This window comes from Corvus hawaiiensis, chromosome 15 (assembly GCF_020740725.1).
Source record: "Corvus hawaiiensis isolate bCorHaw1 chromosome 15, bCorHaw1.pri.cur, whole genome shotgun sequence".
Classification (NCBI taxonomy): Eukaryota; Metazoa; Chordata; class Aves; order Passeriformes; family Corvidae; genus Corvus; species Corvus hawaiiensis.
In genome coordinates, this window is record NC_063227.1 from 3,582,752 (window position 1) to 3,603,571 (window position 20,820).

Below are 20,820 nucleotides of genomic sequence, written 5' to 3' on the forward strand. Positions count from 1 at the left end.
CTGGGCTGCTGCGGTGCTGCTGGGCTGGGATCAGCAGGATGATGACTCGACATGGTTGGGCAGTGCCCCTGCACCACCGGGCGCCCTGGCACCCATGGCAGAAGCCCTCCTGCCATGGTAACCCTGAAGGGAGCCCTTTAAGCGGCAATGACAACTTCTCCCACTGCCCACAGATGTTTGGGTTCCTGCCAGCGATATCGGCCCACCCTTCCCTCCCTCCCTCCTTCCCGCCCGCCCTCCTCCGGACTAGGACCAGCAGAGCCAGCAGCGCTGCCGTGGGAGCCTCTCTGTGTTCTCAGCACTGCTGCTGTCCCGCATGCCTGACTGGGCAACCACTGGGCCAGGACGACCTCGCCACCAGACCGGGTTAGTGCAGGAGTGGTGGCGGCCGGGAGAACCCCCCAGGGACTCAGCGATGCTGGGACTGTGCCCGCAGCCGCTTCGGGACCGGTGAGCAGGGCGGGGGAAAGCCCCATGGGGCTTCATCTGCTTGAGGGGCTGGGCCAGCATGGAGCCAGCCAGCACCCTTCCCAACACCTCCGGTAACGGCAGCGGCGCCGGCAGCGCCCCACACTCACCTGCAGCCACGGGGCTCATCTTGCTGGCCGCCCTGTCCGTCCTGCTGGCCACGCTGGTGGGCAACGCTCTGGTGGTGGTGGCCATCTCCACCAGCCGGGCCCTGCAAGCCCCACAGAACCTCTTCCTGGTGTCCCTGGCCTTGGCAGACATCCTGGTGGCCATCCTCGTCCTGCCCTTCTCGCTGGCCAACGAGGTGATGGGCTACTGGTACTTTGGTGGGCTGTGGTGCAGCCTGTACCTGGCGCTGGACGTGCTGCTCTGCACCGCGTCCATCGGGCACCTCTGTGCCATCAGCCTCGACCGCTACTGGGCCGTCACACGGGCAGCGCGGCTCAACCTGCGCCGCAGCCCACGGCGGGTGAAGGGCATGATCGGGGCGGTCTGGGCGGCGGCGGCCCTGGTGGCACTGCCACCGCTCCTGCGGCCGCGGACGGGGGGCCGGGAGTGCCAGCTGAGCCAGGAGACCTGGTACGTGCTGGCCTCCTGCGCCGCCTCCTTCTTCATCCCCTGCCTCGTCATGGTCGCCGTCTACTGCCGCATCTACCGCCTGACTACCCGGCGGACGGCCGCCCTGCTCGCTGCCCGCTCCCCGCGCCCCGCCAGCAGCGATGGAAGGGGGTCAGGCGTTGGGATGCCGGGATGGCGGCGCCGGAGCCAGCACCAGAGCGTGCTGCTGTGCCGTCGGCGGCTGCTGCGGGCACGGGAGCGGCGCTTCACCGTCGTGCTGGCTGTGGTGATGGGGGCCTTCGTGCTGTGCTGGTTCCCCTTCTTCTTCACCTACAGCCTGGGGGCTCTCTGTGGGCAGGGCTGCCACATCTCCAAGCCCCTCTTCAACTTCTTCTTCTGGATCGGCTACTGCAACAGCAGCGTCAACCCCCTCATCTACACTCTCTTCAACCGGGACTTCCGTGCTGCCTTCCGCCGGCTCCTTGCCATCCCCCGCCGGTACCGCACTTAGGGACCCACTGGGACACCGGGGATATGGCCCCCAGCCCCACTCAGCATTCACAGCACCTGGCCCCAGCACAGACCCTGGATGGCAGTGCTGGTGTGCAGCTCGAGGTGCTTCTGGAAATGCAGGATTGAATAAAACGAGACCAAAGCCTGTGCCTGGGGCTGGCGTCTGCCTCTGGGGAGCCCAGGAAGCGGCACCAACTGCCAGCACCCGTTGTCACCTTCGTCATCCCACACGTATCCCTTGAAGCAGTGGTCGTGACAACTTGCTGTGGCAGCTCCAGTGAGTACCAGCCCTCCCCACTCCCAGATGGATGTCTGTGTCCTCCAGCATTCTCCTGTGCAGGGGATGGACCCCACGGCTGCTGCGAGGAGACAAAACCCTCCATGTGGCAGCATCACCAGCACTGGGCTGAGCTGGCTGTGCCACCACAGCAGCCCAGTCTGAGCCCTGTGCCTCTCTGCCAGGGCCATCCCCTCTGGGGACATGCCAGCTGTGCCACATCACAGGGGCTCTGTGAGGGCACACACGTACCCATGGTGGGGTACAAGGGTTGCAGGTCTGGGGTGGAACACCCCATATCCTGCTCGGGAGCTTTACTGGGATCTTGCTGCAGGAGGGAAAGGAGGAATGACATCCCAGTGCCGGAAAGGCCGTTCTCCCTTGGGAGAGTATTAGAGATGGGATCGCATGGGAACAGGCTCTGGCACAGCCTGACGTGCAAGAGGCCACGGAGGCAGCTGTGGGGCGAAGACCCGGGGGCAACCACATCCCCCTTGGGGGGCAGAAGCCGCCCCACACCCACCCTGCCTGGCTGCCAGCCCTGCTCCACACAGACACCCGGGGGTCAGGGGCTGCTCCACTTCTTCAGCTTTGCTGCTCAAAATAGAAAATCTCAAAACATTGGACTTTCTCTGGGCTAAAAACAGCCGCTGGCGCCTGTGAGCTGGAGCCCAAGGAACACTGGCCCCCGTCAGCCTACCCAGCCCCCATTGGGGTGGGTGCAGCTCAGCTGGGGTCTGGGAGGGCTGGGTGGGATGGGGGGCTGGATGGGATGGGGGTACTCGCAGCAGTGAGGATCCCTGGGCCATCGCTGTGCCTGCTGGCCCCATGCAGGGAGGTTCATGGTGCGAGCTTTGGAGTCAGCAGAGGTTCCCAGTGGAATTGGGTTGGGATGGGTCCCAGTGCTGACTCCCAGAGGCATCTGGCTCCAGTGGCTGGAGCTGCAGTGGCACTGCCTGCGGAAGGAGCTGCCCTATCGCTGCCGCCCAGCTTCCCCTCCCGAGGCTGCCGCTCGCCTTCTCACAATTAAACTACACTTTGCTTCTAAAAATACCCAGATGAGGGCAACTAGTAGGGACCCGGCCAGCCAGCTCTCCCAGGGGGCACCAGCCCTGTGGCAGCACCCTGGATGCCAACCAGGGCACCAAGCACTGTCCCTCCTCCTGGGCACAAGCACTCGGCTCTGGGATGCTGCAGGGCAGGAGCAGGGGAATCGCCTTGCCTGAGCAAGGCAACACCAGCATATCGGGGCAAAATCCGAGTCAGTGAAGGGAGATTCAGGCTGATGTCTGAAACATCAAATCCTGAGGGCTGGATGAGGTGTTGGGAGCATTTGGTCCCCCTCTTCACCCTACTGGGATGCTTGGGAAGAGCTCCCTCACTGAGCATGTCCCACTGCATCCCCATCCAGCACATCAGCCTGTTCACAGCAGATGCGTTGAGCAGGTCGCTCCATCTCCCTGCAGCAGCCATTTCCATTCCAAGTTTGTACAAAGTCTGTTTCTCTGTTTCATCTGCCACAGCAGGACCCTTATTCCTGCTGTGCTCCTGAGCCAGCGTGACCCCAGTGCCACTGGGAAAGTGGCTCCCCTCGAGGCGCTGATTGCTGCTGCCCAACTGCTATTCCTGTGCCTGGAATTGCATCCTGCATTTTCAGGCTTTTTCTTCAATTTCCTAAGATTGTTTTGAATTACTCCCCCAACAAGCTTGGGTTCAGAGCCCTCTCCCTCTCCAGCCATGTCATCCCCTTCACAGAGCTAAAAAGCAGAGTGGCAGTTCCACCACCTGGGCTGCTGCTGGATCTGTTGGGGACATCAAGATCCTCTGGACACTGGTGCTGATCCAGCAGCATCCCGTTGTTCATGACTCTTGTCAGTGACAGGAACGGTGCTGCAAAATGCCAGGTGGGAGGAAACAGAAAATAGCAACCCAAGGGTTAATGTCGGAAACAAAATCATCTCATTTTAAGTTCAAAATAAACATGTGCCAGCTTTGAAAGGAAAGCAGGTCTAAAAGAGGAGTTCTCACAGCATGAGCTCATCCCTCCAGGCAGAGTGACAGAGAGATTACCCCCAAGGTGAGGCGGGGCAAAGCATCCTCCTCCTCCTCATCACTCCAGATTCATACCCTGAAGATGTGACATCTGATTTCCAGTGGATGCTGAAGGGCACAGCGGCCACAGGCAGTACCGACTGCTTGGAGTAATTTGTGTTATTATCATCCTCACTACAGCGAGAAGGACATGAACCCTTCTCTCCTGCCATGGGCCCAGGCTGCCATTGACAGAGACCAGTCGAGGGACCTGCCCAACACCAACCTCGCACCTGGGGCAGCCCAGCTGCCACCAGCCACCGGGAAGGAGGCATCTTCCATGGGCTGGAGCGAGAGACAGGAGACGTGGGAAGGCAGGGGTGATGTCCTCATTCCAAAGCCAGGAGCAGCAAAAAGCAGGGCAGACACCACTTGGTTTAAGAGGATTAATGAGCATTTTTGTGCCCAGGAGAGGCAGGGAGACGGGCAGGTCACCTGAGGGGCTGACAGGTCATCGAGGGGTGCTCGATTACAGGCCAGCTCTGCAGGGAAACCAGCGACTGCCAGCTCTGCAGGGATACCACAGCTTTTCTTCAGACAGTGTAATGCTGCTGCTAATTTTGGTATAATTAAAAAAAAAAAAGGCTTTTAGAGCAAATAATTGGTGGAAAGAAACTGTCGGGAGCTCAAACATCAGAACAGCACATGAGCTGTCAGGGTCAGCTGCACTGGGGCACAAGAAAACCCAACCTCCACGACAGCGGTGACCAGGGAAACAGGGCACAGCACCGGAGCTTGGGTCACCCACGCCGTGACCGGGATTGACCGAGACACCGGGAAAACACGCGTGGCCGCTTGGACTTTATTGAGGCTGTCAAGATGGGGAGGCTCCCCTAAACACATAACTGCTTCTATCAGGAGAGAACAGGACACCTCGGAGAGACCCTGACGCGAGAGCAGCGCACCACGACCGCACCGCAACAAACCTCCCGCTCCCCCGACGCGCCGGCGCTTATTTATATACAGCCACTCGGCCCCACCCACCACAGAATGCCCTATCACGACCCGTTCTGCAGCTGAGTGGCAGCTCCGCACCCAATCAGATGCAGCAGAAGGCGGGGCTCCCCCGTGGTGGGCGCTCTTGACTCTCGCCCAATCCCTTCCCGGCGCTCCCTGAGTGACATCTCGCCCTCCAATCAGCGCGCGCCCCCTCTCCCGGCAGCCCTTCGCCGGTGGCTGCAGGATGACGTGCGCTCCTCTGGCCCCGCCCCGCCTGCCCGCCCCTCGCGGGGCCACCGGGAGGGCGGTGGCGCGGCGGAGGGGGCGGGGCTTCCTGAGGGGGCGGACCAATGGGATCGCGGCGCGGGAGGAGCGAGGGCAGGCATTGGCCAGGCGGGGCGCGGGGGGCGGGGCGCGGCGGCGGCGGGCGGGGGGCGGCGGGCGCGGACCGAGCGCGGGGAGCGGAGCCGGCGGGAGGCGGCGGCGCCCGCGGGCCCATGGAGCTGGAGAACATTGTCGCCAACACCGTCCTGCTCAAGGCCCGCGAAGGTGAGCGGCGCCGGACATCGGAGCTGGCGGGGCGGCAGGCCCGGGCTGCGGGCCCCGCCGGTGCCGCCCCGGGGCTCGGCCCGGGCGGTCCTTCCCGGGGCATCGCGGCCTTGGCGGGGAGCGGGGAGGAGGTGGCGGCGCGAGCTGGGCACAGGCATTCGGCTCCCCCCGTCCGTCGCGGGGGTTGCCCGGTGCTGCTGAGCTCCCTCCCGGGCGGCCTCGCCGCCTCTCCGGTGCAGATCGCCCCGTCTGCCTCCCGCCTTGCCCGCTCCAGAGGCTGCTCCAGCTCCTCTGGCACAGGGGAGAGGCAGCTTTGAGTGCCGTAGGAGGAAAAAAAAAAAAAAAAGTTGATTTCAGTCCGGTAAACTGCTGCTTCCCACACACGGGCCGATCCCGAAACTGCGGCGGGGAGCCCCACCCGTCCGCCGCCTTCACACCGGCCCCGGCCCCGGGTGTGCGGGGCTCCTGGAGCTCTGCTGCTCCCGCTGCTCCAGGGCCACGCTGAATTCCAGGGCTCGGGTGTGGGATGCAGCCTGGCAGCAGCGGGGCAGTCCTGAAGATGGAGGGAGAAGCCTCAGGAGGGGATGGGAAGTGTCACTCAGGAACCGGGTCCTTGGCGCAGAAGATCTGCCTCAGGCAGGCATCGATGAGTTCAGTAGATCACGTATGTGGTGGGGAAGTACAGTCCCTCCCTGTCCTGTGGTGTGCAGTTGGCCAGACCGAGCCATCCTGGAGCCCAAGACACCTGCTGAAATCCAGTTAGAGGGCTTTGGAGATTAGATTTGTGGGAGCAAAAAGCAGCGAAATTAAATTTGCACGGGCAGAAACATTTCCAAGCTGCTTGAAAACCAGGCTAAGTGTGAGTACTCCTGGCACACTGACCGTGGTGGACCGTGACGTTCAGGTTCATAACGGCAAGGTTTGGTCCAAAACCAAACAGCGGGGTCTGTGACCTCCAGGCACGAGGCCCAGCTTCACACGGAGTGACCCAGAGATTGGCTCCTGTTGTGCCCTTGGGGAATAGAGTTTGGGCAATGATGCAGCACTAGGTGCTGGACAGCCTCTGCTCCTGGTGCTCCGCTGGTGCCTCTCCCTCGGCAGCAGCGAGCAGTTTGCAGGCAGAAACAACCCACTGTCACACTTGTGCCAACTGGTTCTGGGGCTGTGAGAGCCACAGGTGTCCGTGCTGCCTGTCCGTGGCTCTCCCACCTGTGGCTGGGTGGCCATAGTAGCCACTGGGGTGAGCTCAGACAGCTTCTGTGACAGGACAGAGCTACTTTGCAGGCCAGATCCAACAGGGCTGGGTTCTTTGCTCCAGCCCAGCCTTTTTGGAGCTTCCTAGGTTGGTGTGGGAGTGCAGAGCTGAGCTAGGATGTGCTATGGGGCTGCTGACAGCCACCTTCAGCTGCTGCCCTATGTTTGGTCTGGCCCAGGGAAGGTGAAGGATCCTTGTCCCCCTTGCCCTGACAGAGGGACAGCAGACCAGCTCTCATCCATCACCTAACCCTGAAGCTTGCTCCTGGTGAGCTCTGGGTGGAGGTAGCCCACCCCTTGCCCCATCCCCAAACCGGGGGTGCTGGGAGGTTGCCGTGCAAGAGCCCAGCTCCCCGCTGGACTGTCGGCCACAGCGCTGGGAGGGCGGGGTAGAACCGCGCGTGAAGGGCGCTGGAGCCTCCTTTCAAAGCAAACAACTCAAGGAAATGCAACCTCCGGGTGCTGTGGGGCTTTGCTCTGCCTTTCCTTGAGCTCTCTTGGGGTGAGGATGGCCTGTCCTCCCCTGCCCTCGTTTCGCTGCCCCCATCCGCTGCATTGTCGCTGACAAGAAGGTGTCTGCGCCGCTGGTTTCTTCCAGCCCTGCTTACCCTTGAGTCACTTCCTTCCTGAGTTTGTACAATCATGCGGCCCAGCTGCTGGTGCGGGGCAGATGCAGTGCAGGGACCCATGGCGCGACAGGGGCTCGGACCTGGGGCTGGCACCGCACGAGGCTGACCAGGATGGCCCCATCCCACCTGCCTGTCCATCCAGGGCCTCCTGTGGCACAGGGAGCTGGATGCCAGGGGACTGTGTCTAGGCTTTGGGGCTGAACTGCATTTGCAGTGGAGGAAAGTGTTATGAAAGTGTTTCTCGAGAGCTGATAAATTATGTTCAACCCCTCTGTGATTTCAGAAAGCCGGGCCTTGGGCCCAGCTGTTGGCCCGACCACTTTGGCAGGGTGATTTAATGAATTTCCGAAGAGAGGTGGGAGATTGTGTGTGTTGGCACCGGGAAAGCAAACCCTGGAGATTGGCTGATCCCAGCAATCGGTACTTAGTGCTTGCTACAATGTTAATTTTTTGGTCTATCTAGAAGCTTTCCCACCCTGTCCTACAGCACTGGCCATTTACTCCAGCAGCTGAACCTGGAATAATACCTGGTTCTTGGATCTGGATTTTCTGAGGCTGGCTTATCTCTAGAGAAAAGTGGGAGTGTCCCCACTTCACAGGTGGGAAACTGAAGTGATGAGCCCCAGGCAAGGCAGCGAGTTGTCTGTGGAGCCGGAATTAGAGCAGGAATTCCTGTCTCCCAGCTTCATGTCCTCCCTCTGAGAGCCCCTCCCTGGAGTAAGCAATCAGTCTGGAATGAGTAGGTGGCATGAAGGTCTTTGCTGCAGCAGGAAGAGCTTCACAGCAAGCAAGGCATGGCCTGGAGTGGTGATTAGTTATGCAGAGCTGCTGGGGGCAGGCCTGGGAGCCAAGAACTGCTGTGGCTGTGGACGCTGCTGCCCCTGCTGGGATTCTCCAATCATGAAAGGTCTTCAAGTTCTTGATCGGGATTTGTTTGGCAGCCAGAGGTTGGTCTGCCCATTTCCTCTGGCAGTCGAGGCTCCAACACTTTTGTCCCACCAGGACACCAGTGGTACCACTTCGGTCTTGTTTTCCATGCCTGGACTTGGAGAGGCTCCTTCCTCAGCTCCTGGCAAGGCTAAGCTGCAGTCAGACACCTTTGCTTCCTGACTCACGGTACTGATTTTGTGTGCCCTGCAGGTGGTGGAGGAAACCGGAAAGGCAAGAGCAAGAAATGGCGCCAGATGCTGCAGTTCCCCCACATCAGCCTCTGCGAGGACCTTCGGCAAACCCTGGGTGAGATGCGGGGCTTGGTTGGAGCCGGTGGGCGAGCGTGTGTGTGGGAGTTGTGCACCCCAAGCTGAGTGTCAGGGATGTAGAACAGGGCAAATCCCAGCCAGGATTGCTTGGAGTTCAGGGTATAGGGAAGAAATGATGGGTAAGTGGCTGATGATGTAGCCACACACCTGCCAGACTGTGATGAGCTTCACTAGAGGAACATCATCTTCTGTGTGCAAACAGACCTGCTCCGTGCTGCAGAGTTTTGGAGTGTCACTCTGGGGTGCCTTTGCAAAAATAACAAAGGTCCTGCTAATGTCCTCTGTTCTCCCTGGCTGGATTCAGCTCAGCTCCACAGATCTCAGCTTCTAACATTCAAGCAGTAGCTCTTCTCAGGCCAACTGGGTTCTTGCTGTGTGGTGTGGATGAGAACTGGAGTTGGGCAGGGCTTGGCCTGTCATTTTCATTCTGTACTTTGTACTCTTCATGGTTTTAATGTTATTTGTGCAGCAGGCTTGGTCCTGAGATCGTGTGAAGTTGTTTTGGGGCACAGAGGGTGCAACTGCTTTGCATCCTGGGAAGAGGAGAGCTTGTTTAAGTTTTCGATCCGGGTTCAGCTGCCAGCTGGAGAGTGGCACAGCGCTGGCCTTGTTTCAGAACAGGTGTCACTGAAACAAATGGCTTTGGGAGGTTTCTGCAGCTCAAATTCCCAGTTCTGCCCTGCCCAGGTTTTCCAGTCCTGGCAATCTTTTGGGCCCCATGGAACTCTAGTACTTGGAGAAACTCAACCTCGCTCATCCACACTGTAACCCTCAAGCTCACAGCAGCCCAGTGCAGGCTGTCCCCACCTCCGTCTGCCACACACCCCATGCACCATCTCTCGGGGCTGGCTTCACAGCCAGGTGTGGCTGTATGGAGACTCCAGCCTTGGATTTGCTGCTGGCTGCCTCTCTGGAGCAAGGTCAGAGAGCTGAGAACAGCTCTGGCCTGGGTTCTCCTTGCAGCTCCCATCTTGACCATCCAAACCCCTTCTGCCTCTTTGATTTGCATGCCCTCAGCAGAGCTATCCCTCAGCTTTTGTCCATTCTCTGCCTGCAGCCACCCTTCTTGTGGCTGTCGTGACATTTTCCAGCACTGAACTTCACCCGTTTGCCAGCAGTGAGTCCTGGTGGTCTCTGCTGTCCTGCTATCCAGGCCAGTGACCTTGTGAAGGTTTGGGAAGCGAGTCCCTCCCAGCCACTGCCTGTCACCGCCCGTGTCTCACTTCCCCTTGGAGGGGCACGTGAGGAGGCTCCGACCCAGGTGGCAGCAGCTTCGCTTGGTTTTCCCATGGGAGAGATGACCCCGTTCCTTGTGCTTGGCCACTCTTTGGCTGGGGTGTCTTTGTTTTCACCTCACAGCCTGCTAGAAAGGCGTTTCTTTCCTATTCCAGAGTCTTGGCAGGACCATGGGCATGGTGGGCTGGTTGCCCACTGCAGAATTAAGCTTTTTGTGCTCTGACCACAGGGAGTAACCTCGTGTGAGCCTGGGCAGCAACCAGGGCAGTCGAAAGCTTCTGATCTCACCGACAGCAAACTCTGGTCCTTCCCAGCTGAAGGGAACTCCTTCCCCTGCAGACACAAGGAAACCGGCTGGTGCGGCAGAGCTGGCGAGGCTATCTCCTCCCCCACCACAGCCCGCTCCACACTCTCCTGCACCCTCAGGAAGCTGCAGCTTCCTCGGGAGAAACTGCTGCACAGGGAGGGGAGGGGAAGGCTGGGAGTACCCAGTGCTGGGATCCTCTGGGTGGCTGCACATCTGCACTGCAGGCAGCCCACAGCCCTCGGTGGCAGTGGCTGTCACAGAAATGTGTTCTGGCCTGCGATCAGACAACATCTTATGAGTGGAAGGGGAGGAAAAAAGCAGAGAACTGGAAGTGCTCTGGATAGTCAAAGGGGTTTGTGCCTGGGCTGCCAGAGTTCAGAGAGGAGTAGGAGGAATCTGCGAGCTCTGGAGGGCAGTAGGAGTTGATGTACAAGCACATGGCTGTCCCATGAAGTGGGGAGTTCTGACTGCTGTGTGCACATCAGCAGGACATCTGTGGGAATGGTGCCTCCCATTCTGATGCTGCTGCTTTCAGCAGGGCCTTTGGGAATACAAGTGGTTTGGAGGAGTCATCAGAACAACTCTTGGCCTGGAAGATCTGCCTTGAGATAAGCTTGGTGTGTTTCTCATGTTCCAAGGAAAGTTGTGTGTCTGGAGCAGTTGGTTGATCTCTGTGGAGAGAGGAGGAGAGAGCCTTTAGGCAAGCAGGAGATATGGAGGTCCCTTGCTAGGAACAAGAGGTTCAGGCTGAACAGAACAGCAGATTAATCCTCTTTCAGGGAAGAGGGTCTTCCACAGGGGAATGTAAAACCTCAGCAATGTCCCTTGTCCCACTTCACTCTCCTGGGAGTCTCAGGCTGGTGGGGCCTGTCAGCAGCCCAGCTGAGGAGTCACAATACCCCCACTGCTGCCTGGCCAGGGTGGTGGGCTGGGACTGCTCCTTTGGGATTCAGCAGTGAGTGACCTTCTCGACGTTTGCAGAGCGGGACTACCACAGCCTGTGCGAGAAGCAGCCCATTGGGCACATGCTCTTCCGGCAGTTCTGCGAGACACACCCCGAGCTCTCACGCTGCGTCAAGTTCCTGGATGCTGTGGTAAGAGCAAAGCCCATCAGGCTTCCTTGGGGGAGACAGGGATGTTCCGGACACCTTGGGCATGAACTGTTTGGCTGGATGCTTCAGCAGGTGCTTCTGAGCACACAGGGCTTTTCTGTAGGAAAAACCTGTGAGTCGCAGCCCAGATAGGGCCAGTCCTTTGCTTAGGGAGGTGTTTGCTGGAGATCTGGTTTTCAAGGAAAGCACGGGAAACTTTGGGCAGAGGGTGTTGCTGCTCCACAGCTGTTGGCCAGTAGCAAGGCTGGATTCCTGGCTGGACCTGCCCCTAACACTGTTTGCTCTCTGCAGGCAGGGTACGAAGTGGCTCCAGATGAGAAGAGGAAGGAATGTGGGCAGCACCTGATTGAAAAGTACTTGAAGCCAAACGTGAGTAAGAGAGTTGTGTTTGCTGCCTGCAAGAACAGTTGGAAAGCCAACAGTTGACATTGCCCATGTCCTGCCACAGCCGACATGCTGAGCCACCACACCACCTCACAAGCCACCACACTGCTTTGCCCACTGACCCTAAAGCAGGACCCTTGGGCTCTGACTCCATCCCTTTGTCCCCAGAGTGAGGACCATGTGCCTGAAGTTCCCTCCCAATTGGTGGATGCCTGTTGTGAGAGGCTGGAGGAGGAACCTTCCAAGGAGCTCTTCAAGGAATGCACTAAGTAAGTTGGAGGGCTGGGCTGTGTCTGCAGGTCGCACATGGCACGGGGATGATGCTGCAGCTGACTCACCGTGTCCCTCATGGTCCATTCCTCTGGGAGAGTGAGGGCTGGTGCTAAGGCTGGGGCCTGGGCAGTTTTGGAGCAGCAGTTTGCAGCCCAGCTCTAGGAAAGCGAGCACAAGGATCTTGTGCTCTGGGAGCCAGGAGCTGCTGCCGAAACCTCTGTCGGTCCTTGCAGCTGGAGTTGCCATTTGGGAAGACCCTGTAGTAATGCTATTCCCAGTGTTGTGCCAGGATCTTGTAGGCTCCTGCCAAGCTGAGCCGATGGCTGCAGTCCTGTGCCAGCTGTCCTGTCCCGCCGGCCGCAGAAGTGGCTGTTGTGGTTGGGTTGCTCTGGCTGTTGCTGCAGGGGTCTAAGGTCACCTCTGTTCCCATCGCAGAAGCAGTGGCCGAGGTCCTGGCTCCGGGTGTGAAACGGAAGCTCTTGGGCAAACTGGGCTTGCAGCCTCACCCCTCCCTGCACAGTAGCTGGAGCGTGTTGCCTAACTGAGTGCAGGGCTGTGGCAACACATTTGCTGCAGTCTTCTGTGGAGCATTAGCTCCGTGTGTGGTAACCAGTGTCGTGTCTGAATGCAGAGCCTCCAGGCTGGGCCCTGCCTGCTCTTGGCAAGCTCTGAAAGGGGAGAGCCCATCCGCTTCTCCTTGATGCGTGTTTCCAGTCTAGACACTGCGTCTAAGGCTCCTCACTCTGCTGGGCAGCCCTGGCACAGCTCTCCAAAGCAGTTAGCTCTCTCGAGCAGGATCCCCCTGTGGCCTTTTGTGCTGGATATTCATCTGATAGTGAACAACTCAGCGCCTGGTGCTGAATGTTGCTAGCAGCTGATTACAGCCTGTGTGCACGTTTGCCCTGTGAGCAGAGGGGCAATTGCAAAGAATCCCATTGTCCCCCTTTATCCTGCAGCCCTGGCTGGTGCCAAGAGGCCACAATTAGCAGTGCCAGCCTGGTCCCAGGGCGCTGCGTTTGTCTCAGTGGTACCTCCAACGCACCTTCCTTTTGCATCAGGCTTAGCATGGAGCAGGGCTTTCTGGGCCAGGGCTACGTGGGTGATTCAGCACCAGGCTGGGTGAGGGAATGGCAGAGTAAATAGGCTTTTGGGGCTGTTCAGCTCCTCTTTCCTGGGGCTGCTGGCTTTGTCCAGGGCTGTGATCAGCTCTCAGGAACCATGCTGGCTCTGCTCTCTCCTAGGCTTATCCACGACTACCTGAGCGTGGCTCCCTTTGCTGACTACCTCGACAGCTTGTACTTCAACCGCTTCCTGCAGTGGAAATGGCTGGAACGGTAACGCTCCCCGCACTGCTGGGAAATCTGCACCCTCCTCACACAGCCTGCCTAAGGGGTCCCTGGGGCTCCTTCCCGTGCTGGGCCCTGGCAGGAGCCAAGAGCCTGGCCTTTGCTGTCCCTCAGGGCCCTTTACTGGCACCAGCAGCAGCCACAGCCTTGCTTGCCTCACAGGCAAGCAAGGCCCACTTGAGCAGGGGTTTGGGGTGAGCCACAGTCTCTCAGGCCAGGGCATGGAGGTGGTTTGGGTTTCAGCCCCTGCTCTCTCCTTCCTCATATCTCACTCTGGTTTCCTTTCCCTCACAGGCAGCCAGTAACCAAAAACACTTTCCGCCAGTACCGTGTGCTGGGTAAGGGCGGTTTTGGGGAGGTGAGTAACCACCATTTCCTCTGCATTCAGGGTACCAGACAGCCACTGTTGCCTGCTGCCAGAGGCAGACCTGGGTTGGCCATCAGGGTTCCACAAGCTGCTCCAGCACCTGGAGGCAGGTGCTGCTGGCTGGGTGGGCTGTGGGGGCTCTGCGCTGGGCTGTGTTTTGGGCCTTGCATGACCTCTCAGCTCTCCCTGAGAGGCAGGAGCTCACCTCTCTCCAAGTGCTGGAGGTGTGGGAGGTGCTGTGCAGGGTTGGTAGCACGAGCTCTGTGGTGCCTACTGCTAACTGGGCAGTGAGGTCTGTTCCCTGTGTCTTGACAGGGCAAACTGCACTCCTGAAAGCTTCCTGCCAGGCTTCCTTCTGTTTATGGAGTGGCCTTCTGTCTTCCCAGGCACCAGCCGTGGTGCTGCTAAAGGTGTTAGAGGCATTACAGCTGGCTCCTGCTTCTCTATGACATCTGGAGCTGTCACTGTTCCCTGTGTCTTTGCTTTGCCTTCCTGTGCCTCTTCCTGAGAGCAGAACCTAGACTCCCACTCTGGAAATGGCAGTGGGAGGGTGCTGAGCTTTGTCCTCCCTCCAGGTGTGTGCCTGCCAAGTGCGTGCCACAGGGAAGATGTATGCCTGCAAGAAACTGGAGAAGAAACGGATCAAAAAGAGGAAGGGAGAAGCCATGGCCCTGAATGAAAAACAGATCCTGGAAAAAGTGAACAGTAGGTTTGTAGTAAGTACATAGGAATTGCTCTCACTTTGCTGTGGTGGTTGATGCTTTCTCCAACCAGCCAGCCTGGCACCTCTGTGCTCCTCACCTGGTGTGGAGAGGCAGGAGCAGTCTCTGCCCGTGGGGCAGCGTCCTGGTGGCTGCACATCTCTCACAAGGCTGAGCTCTGGCAGGACATTTACTGCCTCCACAACGTGCTGTAAATGCCCCCAAAGTCAGCCCCAAACACCCAGCTGGTGTTACAGGCGCCTTTGTGACTTTTGGGGCACAAGTAAACGGTGAGAACTGTCTCTCCAGACAGTGGGGTGGGGAGAAGCCCAGCCCTGAGCTGTGTGATTGGGAGCTCTACCTTGGTGCACTGAGGTGTGGAAAGCCTGAACCTCCCTTTGCAGAGGGTTCATCAGACATTGCCCCAGCGTTGCTGTTGGGGGCTGCCTGCCCCTGGAGGAAAGCAGCTCTGGCTCAGGAAAATGTCATCCCTGTCTGAGCAAAGCTGGGGGTGTGCTGGGACTGCTGGGCACTGGCATGTCCTCCCTGAGTTTGCACAGTTCCTCATCTGCTGGCAAAGGCCCAGTCCCGAGTCTGGGAGTGGCTGCTTGGGTGGCAAAGTGTCCATGGGCGTGTGGGCACCTCCCTCTTCCAGCTGTGTCTTCTAACAGCCTTTCTGCCCTGAATTGCAGGTGAGCTTAGCCTATGCATATGAAACTAAAGATGCTCTCTGCCTAGTGCTGACCCTCATGAATGGAGGGGACCTCAAGTTCCATATCTACCACATGGGAGAGGCTGGTTTCGAGGAGCCCCGGGCAGCTTTCTATGCTGCTGAGATCTGCTGTGGCCTTGAGGACTTGCACCAGGAGAGGATAGTGTACAGGTGCGTGCTGCCTGGTCCCTGCTGGGAGAGCTTGTAGGGCCTGCAGCAGTAAGAGGGTTCCTGCTGCTCTTACCAGTCCAGCTGGGTCTGTCTGCTCAAGAAAATAAGCTCAGGCTTGAAAGCAGCACAGAGCTGAGTGAGAGGAATCGGGAACAGAAAGCTGGTCTTGTGGGAGAAAGGGAGAGCTTAGCTTGGCTTCCTTGTGCTGGTAAATGATCACCAAGAACAGGATGTGATCATGCTGTGAATGTCTCAGGGCAGGCACTGAACTCCCTGGGCAGTATTGACACTAGAACAAAAGAGGGTAGGCTGCCCCAACGTGCTGAAGAGCTGGGGAGGAGGGAGAACAAGTCAATTGACTGTACTCACAGGGGTGTGATGCAGTGTTAGGACAGCATGGCTAAACACTGGCCAGGAAGTCCCTTCTGCTCCTACCTTGCCCTGGGGCGGGATAAGCAGAGAAGCCTCTGCTCCTTCTCACTTGCATGGCCTGCCCCATGGTGAGTTCTGCACCTGCAAAGAGGGAACCATCCCCAGGCTCACTGCAGAGGGTTGAAGGTCGTTGTTTCCCACCTCTCTGCCCAGGAGGGGAGAGCTTGCAGGGTCAGCTCTGGGGCACAGGGTGAGGGATAGGTTATCTCTGTGCCCGATGCAGGGGCATTACATCCTAAAATTGCTTATCTGTGACTTGTTGAGATGTGGCTGTTGCATGTGTCCTTTGCTCTCACAACATGCTTCTTGCTAATCAAGTCCCTTCCCTCCTAGGGACCTGAAGCCAGAGAACATATTACTGGATGACCATGGTGAGTGCAGGGTCAAGAGAAGCCCTGAGCCTGAGTTTTTTCTTACTCTGCTTAAACCAGGGTTACCCTGTGTTTTTGGCAGCTTCAAACACCGCCCCCTGACTTTGTCCTGTTAACTTGTCCCCTCCTCTGTGCAGGTCACATCCGTATCTCAGACCTGGGACTAGCTGTCCATGTGCCAGAAGGCCAAACAATCAAGGGCCGGGTGGGGACAGTTGGCTACATGGGTGAGTGACCCTGGTTTAAGCAAAAAGTGGTTCAAAAGATGTGCTCTCCCTACCCTGACACGTCCCTCACCCCTGCTCCTCTGCAGCTCCTGAGGTGGTGAAGAACGAGCGCTACACGTTCAGCCCGGACTGGTGGGCACTGGGCTGCCTGGTGTACGAGATGATCGAGGGCCAGTCCCCCTTCCAGCAGCGCAAGAAGAAGATCAAGCGGGAGGAGGTGGAGCGGTTGGTGAAGGAAGTGCAGGAGGAGTACTCGGAGAAGTTCTCGCCCTGCGCCCGCTCCCTCTGCACCATGGTACGGGTGTGCAGCCCTGTCCCTTCACTCCCACCGCTTCCGTGCATGCAGCAGCAGAACATGGGGGCTGCTCCCTGCAGAGGTGACAACCAGGTTCCTTTGTCTCTGATAAGGCAGCACAGGAGGGTTCAGAGTGCCTTCATTCCTTGCCCAGCTGCCTAGCAAGCCTGTGCTCTCCCTAGAACCCACTGCAGGAACCCAGGGCTGCTCCTGCACAGAGCACCCTTCACCCAGGACATTGATTTCCTTTGTGTCACAGCTCCTGTGCAAAGACCCTTTGGAGCGCCTGGGGTGCCGAGGAGCTGGGGCCAAGGAGGTGAAGGAGCACCCTCTCTTCAAGCACCTCAACTTCAGGAGGCTGGAAGCAGGCATGCTGGACCCTCCCTTCAAGCCAGATGTAAGTCCTGACCTTTTCAGTCACTGGTGCTGTCAAGGGAAGAGGGAGCCCTGGCATGGGGAGATGGGGCCCATCCCCTTCTCTGGGCCTGGCAGAACAGAGGTCCAGCAAGCTCTGGGCTGCAGGGAGAGGTGCCTGGGCTTGGCCGTGAGCAACAGTTGGAGGTGGTGGCATCAAGGTGGAGCCTGGCATTAGAGCAATCTTTGTGCTGCGTAGCCCCAGGCCATCTACTGCAAGGACGTTCTGGACATCGAGCAGTTCTCCACGGTTAAAGGAGTGGAGCTGGAGCCCACAGACAATGACTTCTACCAGAAGTTTGCCACAGGGAGCGTGCCCATTCCTTGGCAGAACGAGGTAGGTCTTTGCTCCTGCTTGTGCCTACCATGGCTGAGGGCAGTGTCCCCATGCTGTCCTCGCTGCTCTCATGCTCCGCTGGACCCTCGGTGATGGGTTCCATGTGGCAGTTGCTGCAGCCTTCTTTTCCCTCTTCCAGATGATTGAGACAGAGTGTTTTAAGGAGCTGAATGTCTTTAGCATAGATGGCACAGTGCCCCCAGACCTGGACTGGAAAGGGCAGCCTTCTCCACAGCCCAAAAAAGGGTTACTCCAGCGTTTGTTCAGCAGACAGGTAAGGGTTTGCCTAGCGTTTCCTCCCCAGCCGGTCTCCCAGCAACAGTGCAGGTCTGGCAGGGAGGTGGGCACGAGAGGGCAGCGAGCAGTCTCCCCTAGTGTTGGGTGGCCAGACCCTAGGGGTCTCAGGCAGCCGTGCAAGGCTGCAGGGAGCCAGCCCTTGCCTGGCTGGCACTCCCCATGCTGGGGGAATCAAGGAGGCTGGGAAGGAGTGTCCTGGCTAAACATGCTGGAATCACCCGGGCAGAGGGATGCTGAAGACTCCAGACTAATAAATCGTCTCCCTTCTGACATGAATAATACCATCCCTGAACAAGTCCTTGCTTTTGGAATGGGCTGTCTGGGCTCCCCAGAGCACTTCTGCCAGATCTTGAGCCAGGCGGAGAGCAGCTCTTTCAAGGGATGAGGAGAACAGAAACGTCTTGCAGCTGCTGTGGACTTGCTTGTCTGCCTGTCTCCTCTGCCCTGGACAGTCTTTGCCTTCTTTCCAGGCCTGGCAAAGCCTGGGCTGCTGCCTCTCAGCAGCTGTGTGCAGCTGTAGGACTCCAGCATGGTTGGCTCTGGACCCACTCAGCCACCTGGTGCTGACTCCTGTTCCTTGGCAAACTCTGAGTTGTGCTTTGCAGTTCAGCAGGCTGCCCTAGCCAGAGCCAGAGCCAGCTCTGGGGATACCCAGCCCTTCCCGAGGCAGGCAGGACCTGCCAGAGGATGGGCAGCTGTTGTAGCAGGGGTTGAGCTGTGATTTCCCACGTGTTTTCTCTTTCCAGAGGTGAGCAGTCACTCCTGGCTGCTCTGCTCAGGGAAATAGCCGGTGGCCCACGGACATGGCAAGATCTGGGAAAGAGGAGTGTTATCCTTCAGTGCCTATCCCCTTCCCCTGGCAGAGCACAACCTGCTTGTTGTTCTAACTGCCCCCTGAGCCACTAATCCCGCATCCCTGCTCTTGCTGTCTTTGTGGGGGAGGCCTTGCCTTCAGCTTGAGCCAAAGTTGCCCCTGCACTGCCGCTGCTGGGAGTTCTGCTCCCAGGGGGCTGTGGGAAGTTTCCTTCACTCCTCTCCGGATGTCCGGGACACATAGAAGGGTTGAGAAACTGTGAAGGGTTTGGCATTGCCCCGTGCTCAGACTCCCATTTCAGCAAAAAGGGCTTCAGCTGCTTTCGTGGCCAGCTGAGCTCTGGGCGGGGCTGAGCGTCTGTGCTGGCACTGAGCTGTGTCCCTGGGTGGCTGCAGTCCCCAGCTTCCTCACAGCTTCTGAGCTAGCCAGCTGCGTGCTCACCAGTCTGTCTGCCAGGGGCTGAACCTCCAGATGCAGCTGGACTGTTCTCTGCAGTCTGGGGGTCCTTTCCAGCCCCTTGCCTCCATGTAGCTCTCCCACACACAGGCTGGGGGCGGGGGGACCTGGCCCATCCCTGCCGGAGGGCAGCTGTAGGCTGGGTTGTGTGACCGTGCTCACCCTCTGCTTGCTGTGCTCCTCTCTCCCTCCCTCCTCCCTCTCCTTGCCCTTCTGACTTCAGGACTGTTGTGGAAACTGCAGTGACAGTGAGGAAGAGCCCACCCGGCTGTAGAGCACAGCTTGTTCTCCAGCCCCTGGGACCCCCTTGCCTCTCCCAAGTGCCCAGCCTGAAGGACACGGTCGCAGTGGCCCCACAAGGTGGATTTGTTTACAGTTTTACACGTCTGTATTTGAAGACTGTGAGGATGATTCCAAGGCTGGCAGGAGCACACAGCTCGGGTTGAGGTGCCTCTGACCATGGGCAAGCCCTGAGCCAAACCCGGACACTTCCAAATCTGCCACTTGGGATAGTGCTGCTGCCGCCGGCTGCCGCTCCCCTCCCGGGCCCAGGGTGGGAGGGAGGGATCGTGCCGGCGTGGGCCGAGGCCAGGCTGGAGCAGCTCTGCTGACACATTCCACGGTGCCGAAGCGGCACCGCAGGTTTGATGTATATTTATATATGTCGGTCTGTACATATCACATGTCGGTTTTTAATCTATGGGTGGGGGCCTGCACTGCCCCCACCCTGTCACAGGCACAAATGTCCTCCTATGGGAGGAGCAACGGTCCCAGCTTTGTTCCAGGGAGTCCTGGACAGAGGCCTTCTGTGCCTTGAGGTGGCTAAATCATCTTTCCTGGACCTTTCTGACTGTGCTGAGGTGTCCTGGCTCCAGCGGAGTCCACTGCTCAGCCCCGAGGCACAGGAAAGTGCCGTGCCAAAGCATCTCCCATTGCGTCCTGGCAGCAGAGCGTCACTGCCTCGTCCTTGCGTCCCTGTCTGCTGGAGCCTGCTGCCTCCTGCCTCGTCTCACACGTGCTGCCAGCTCCAGTGAGCTGATCCCAAGCCCCTCTCCAGACCGCTGGCACGGTGGGACACGGCCACTCCCGGACACGTGCTGTGGCCAAAGAGTTGGTCTGATCCCCAGCACGCTGCAGGACAGTGACAATGCAGTGCCACCAGCTCCGGACCTGTGCATTCCAGAGGTGTGGCCGTCCTCAGGCCCAGCTCGGTGGTGGAGGAGCAAACACATAAAGGACCCTGCTCTCAGGGAGCAAAGCTGTGGTAAAGGGAATGTCCCTTCCCACGGTGATGTGAAGCTGTGACCCAAGAGTGAGCAGGCTGGGACCAGCTTTGTGTGTGTCCCCAGGGGTTCTGGGGAGCCAGCACAGCTCCTGCACCCACGGGCAGGAGTCGTCCATGGGGAGCAGCATGGGGATGACCCCACCTCTCCATTCAGCTTGTCCTGTGCCCTCTTGTGTACACTTGTCCCAGCTGTGTCCTGAGCAATAACTCGTCCCTTCTCTGTGTGTGTGTGTGCACACGCGTGCGTGCGTGTGCTGCTGCCTCTGCTCATTCTGAGCCAGGCCCCCCAGGGGGGCTGAGCACCTACTTGGACCTGTGGTATCATTTGCTTGCCTTGCACTAAAGTTGGAGAGTATTTAAATTTTTAACCTTTTGTTGAGTGTAAAGATTTGCTGTGCTTTGTATTGCTCTCGTGTCATGGGGGGCCTGCTCTGGGCCATACAGGGTTGGTGGCTGTAAGAAGAGGAGCAGGGACCTCGTTTCTGGGCTGCCATGGGCTCTGCTGGTGGGTCCTGTCCTACAGGGAAGGGCTGGAGTTGCCCTCCAGGGCAAAAAGGCTGATGCTGGCTGAGCCCTGAGTACTACAGATGATCCTCAGTGTCTTCTGCTGCATGTTTTAGGTCAGTGTGAGGGCATGATGGTGGGTATGAGGCCTTGTGCTGTCTGTCACAGGTGTGCTGTGGGGCTGAGGCAGAGTCCTGCTGCCCTCTGTCACGGTGAATTACTGCTTCAGGGGGGTTGCCATG

At 58.7% G+C, this 20,820-nt stretch overlaps 2 protein-coding genes across 4 annotated transcripts; both read left to right on the top strand.

Moving 5' to 3' along the window:
• Positions 1 to 293: 293 nt before the first annotated feature.
• LOC125333787 (alpha-2Db adrenergic receptor-like) lies at positions 294 to 2,389 on the top strand. Its single transcript, XM_048320014.1, has one exon. The coding sequence runs from the start codon at positions 509 to 511 to the stop codon at positions 1,535 to 1,537; it is 1,029 nt and encodes a 342-aa protein (XP_048175971.1). The 5' UTR covers positions 294 to 508; the 3' UTR covers positions 1,538 to 2,389.
• A 2,901-nt stretch (positions 2,390 to 5,290) lies between these two features.
• On the top strand, positions 5,291 to 20,460 carry GRK6 (G protein-coupled receptor kinase 6). 3 transcript variants are annotated; one of them, XM_048319681.1, is made up of 16 exons: positions 5,291 to 5,395; positions 8,419 to 8,514; positions 11,062 to 11,174; positions 11,484 to 11,561; positions 11,745 to 11,845; positions 13,091 to 13,183; positions 13,490 to 13,553; positions 14,138 to 14,278; positions 14,956 to 15,146; positions 15,912 to 15,949; positions 16,087 to 16,176; positions 16,263 to 16,471; positions 16,731 to 16,868; positions 17,085 to 17,222; positions 17,362 to 17,496; positions 18,266 to 20,460. In XM_048319681.1, exons 1-16 carry the CDS (start codon positions 5,344 to 5,346, stop codon positions 18,269 to 18,271), a joined length of 1,683 nt encoding a protein of 560 aa, XP_048175638.1. In that variant the 5' UTR covers positions 5,291 to 5,343; the 3' UTR covers positions 18,272 to 20,460. The 3 variants fall into 3 exon arrangements, with proteins under 3 accessions (XP_048175638.1, XP_048175637.1, XP_048175640.1); XM_048319680.1 differs by having other exon boundaries at positions 19,013 to 20,460; XM_048319683.1 differs by having other exon boundaries at positions 14,138 to 14,267; positions 15,002 to 15,146; positions 19,013 to 20,460.
• The last annotated feature ends 360 nt before the right edge of the window (positions 20,461 to 20,820 follow it).

Bases quoted from the DNA above. Each gene is read 5' to 3' on its own strand.
- LOC125333787 (XM_048320014.1), top strand. From the start codon at position 509: ATGGAGCCAGCCAGCACCCTTCCCAACACCTCCGGTAACGGCAGCGGC.
- GRK6 (XM_048319680.1), top strand. From the start codon at position 5,344: ATGGAGCTGGAGAACATTGTCGCCAACACCGTCCTGCTCAAGGCCCGC. The intron at 11,175-11,483 runs GTAAGAGCAAAG...TGCTCTCTGCAG, and splicing joins TCAAGTTCCTGGATGCTGTG to GCAGGGTACGAAGTGGCTCC. The intron at 11,562-11,744 runs GTGAGTAAGAGA...CTTTGTCCCCAG, and splicing joins AAAAGTACTTGAAGCCAAAC to AGTGAGGACCATGTGCCTGA.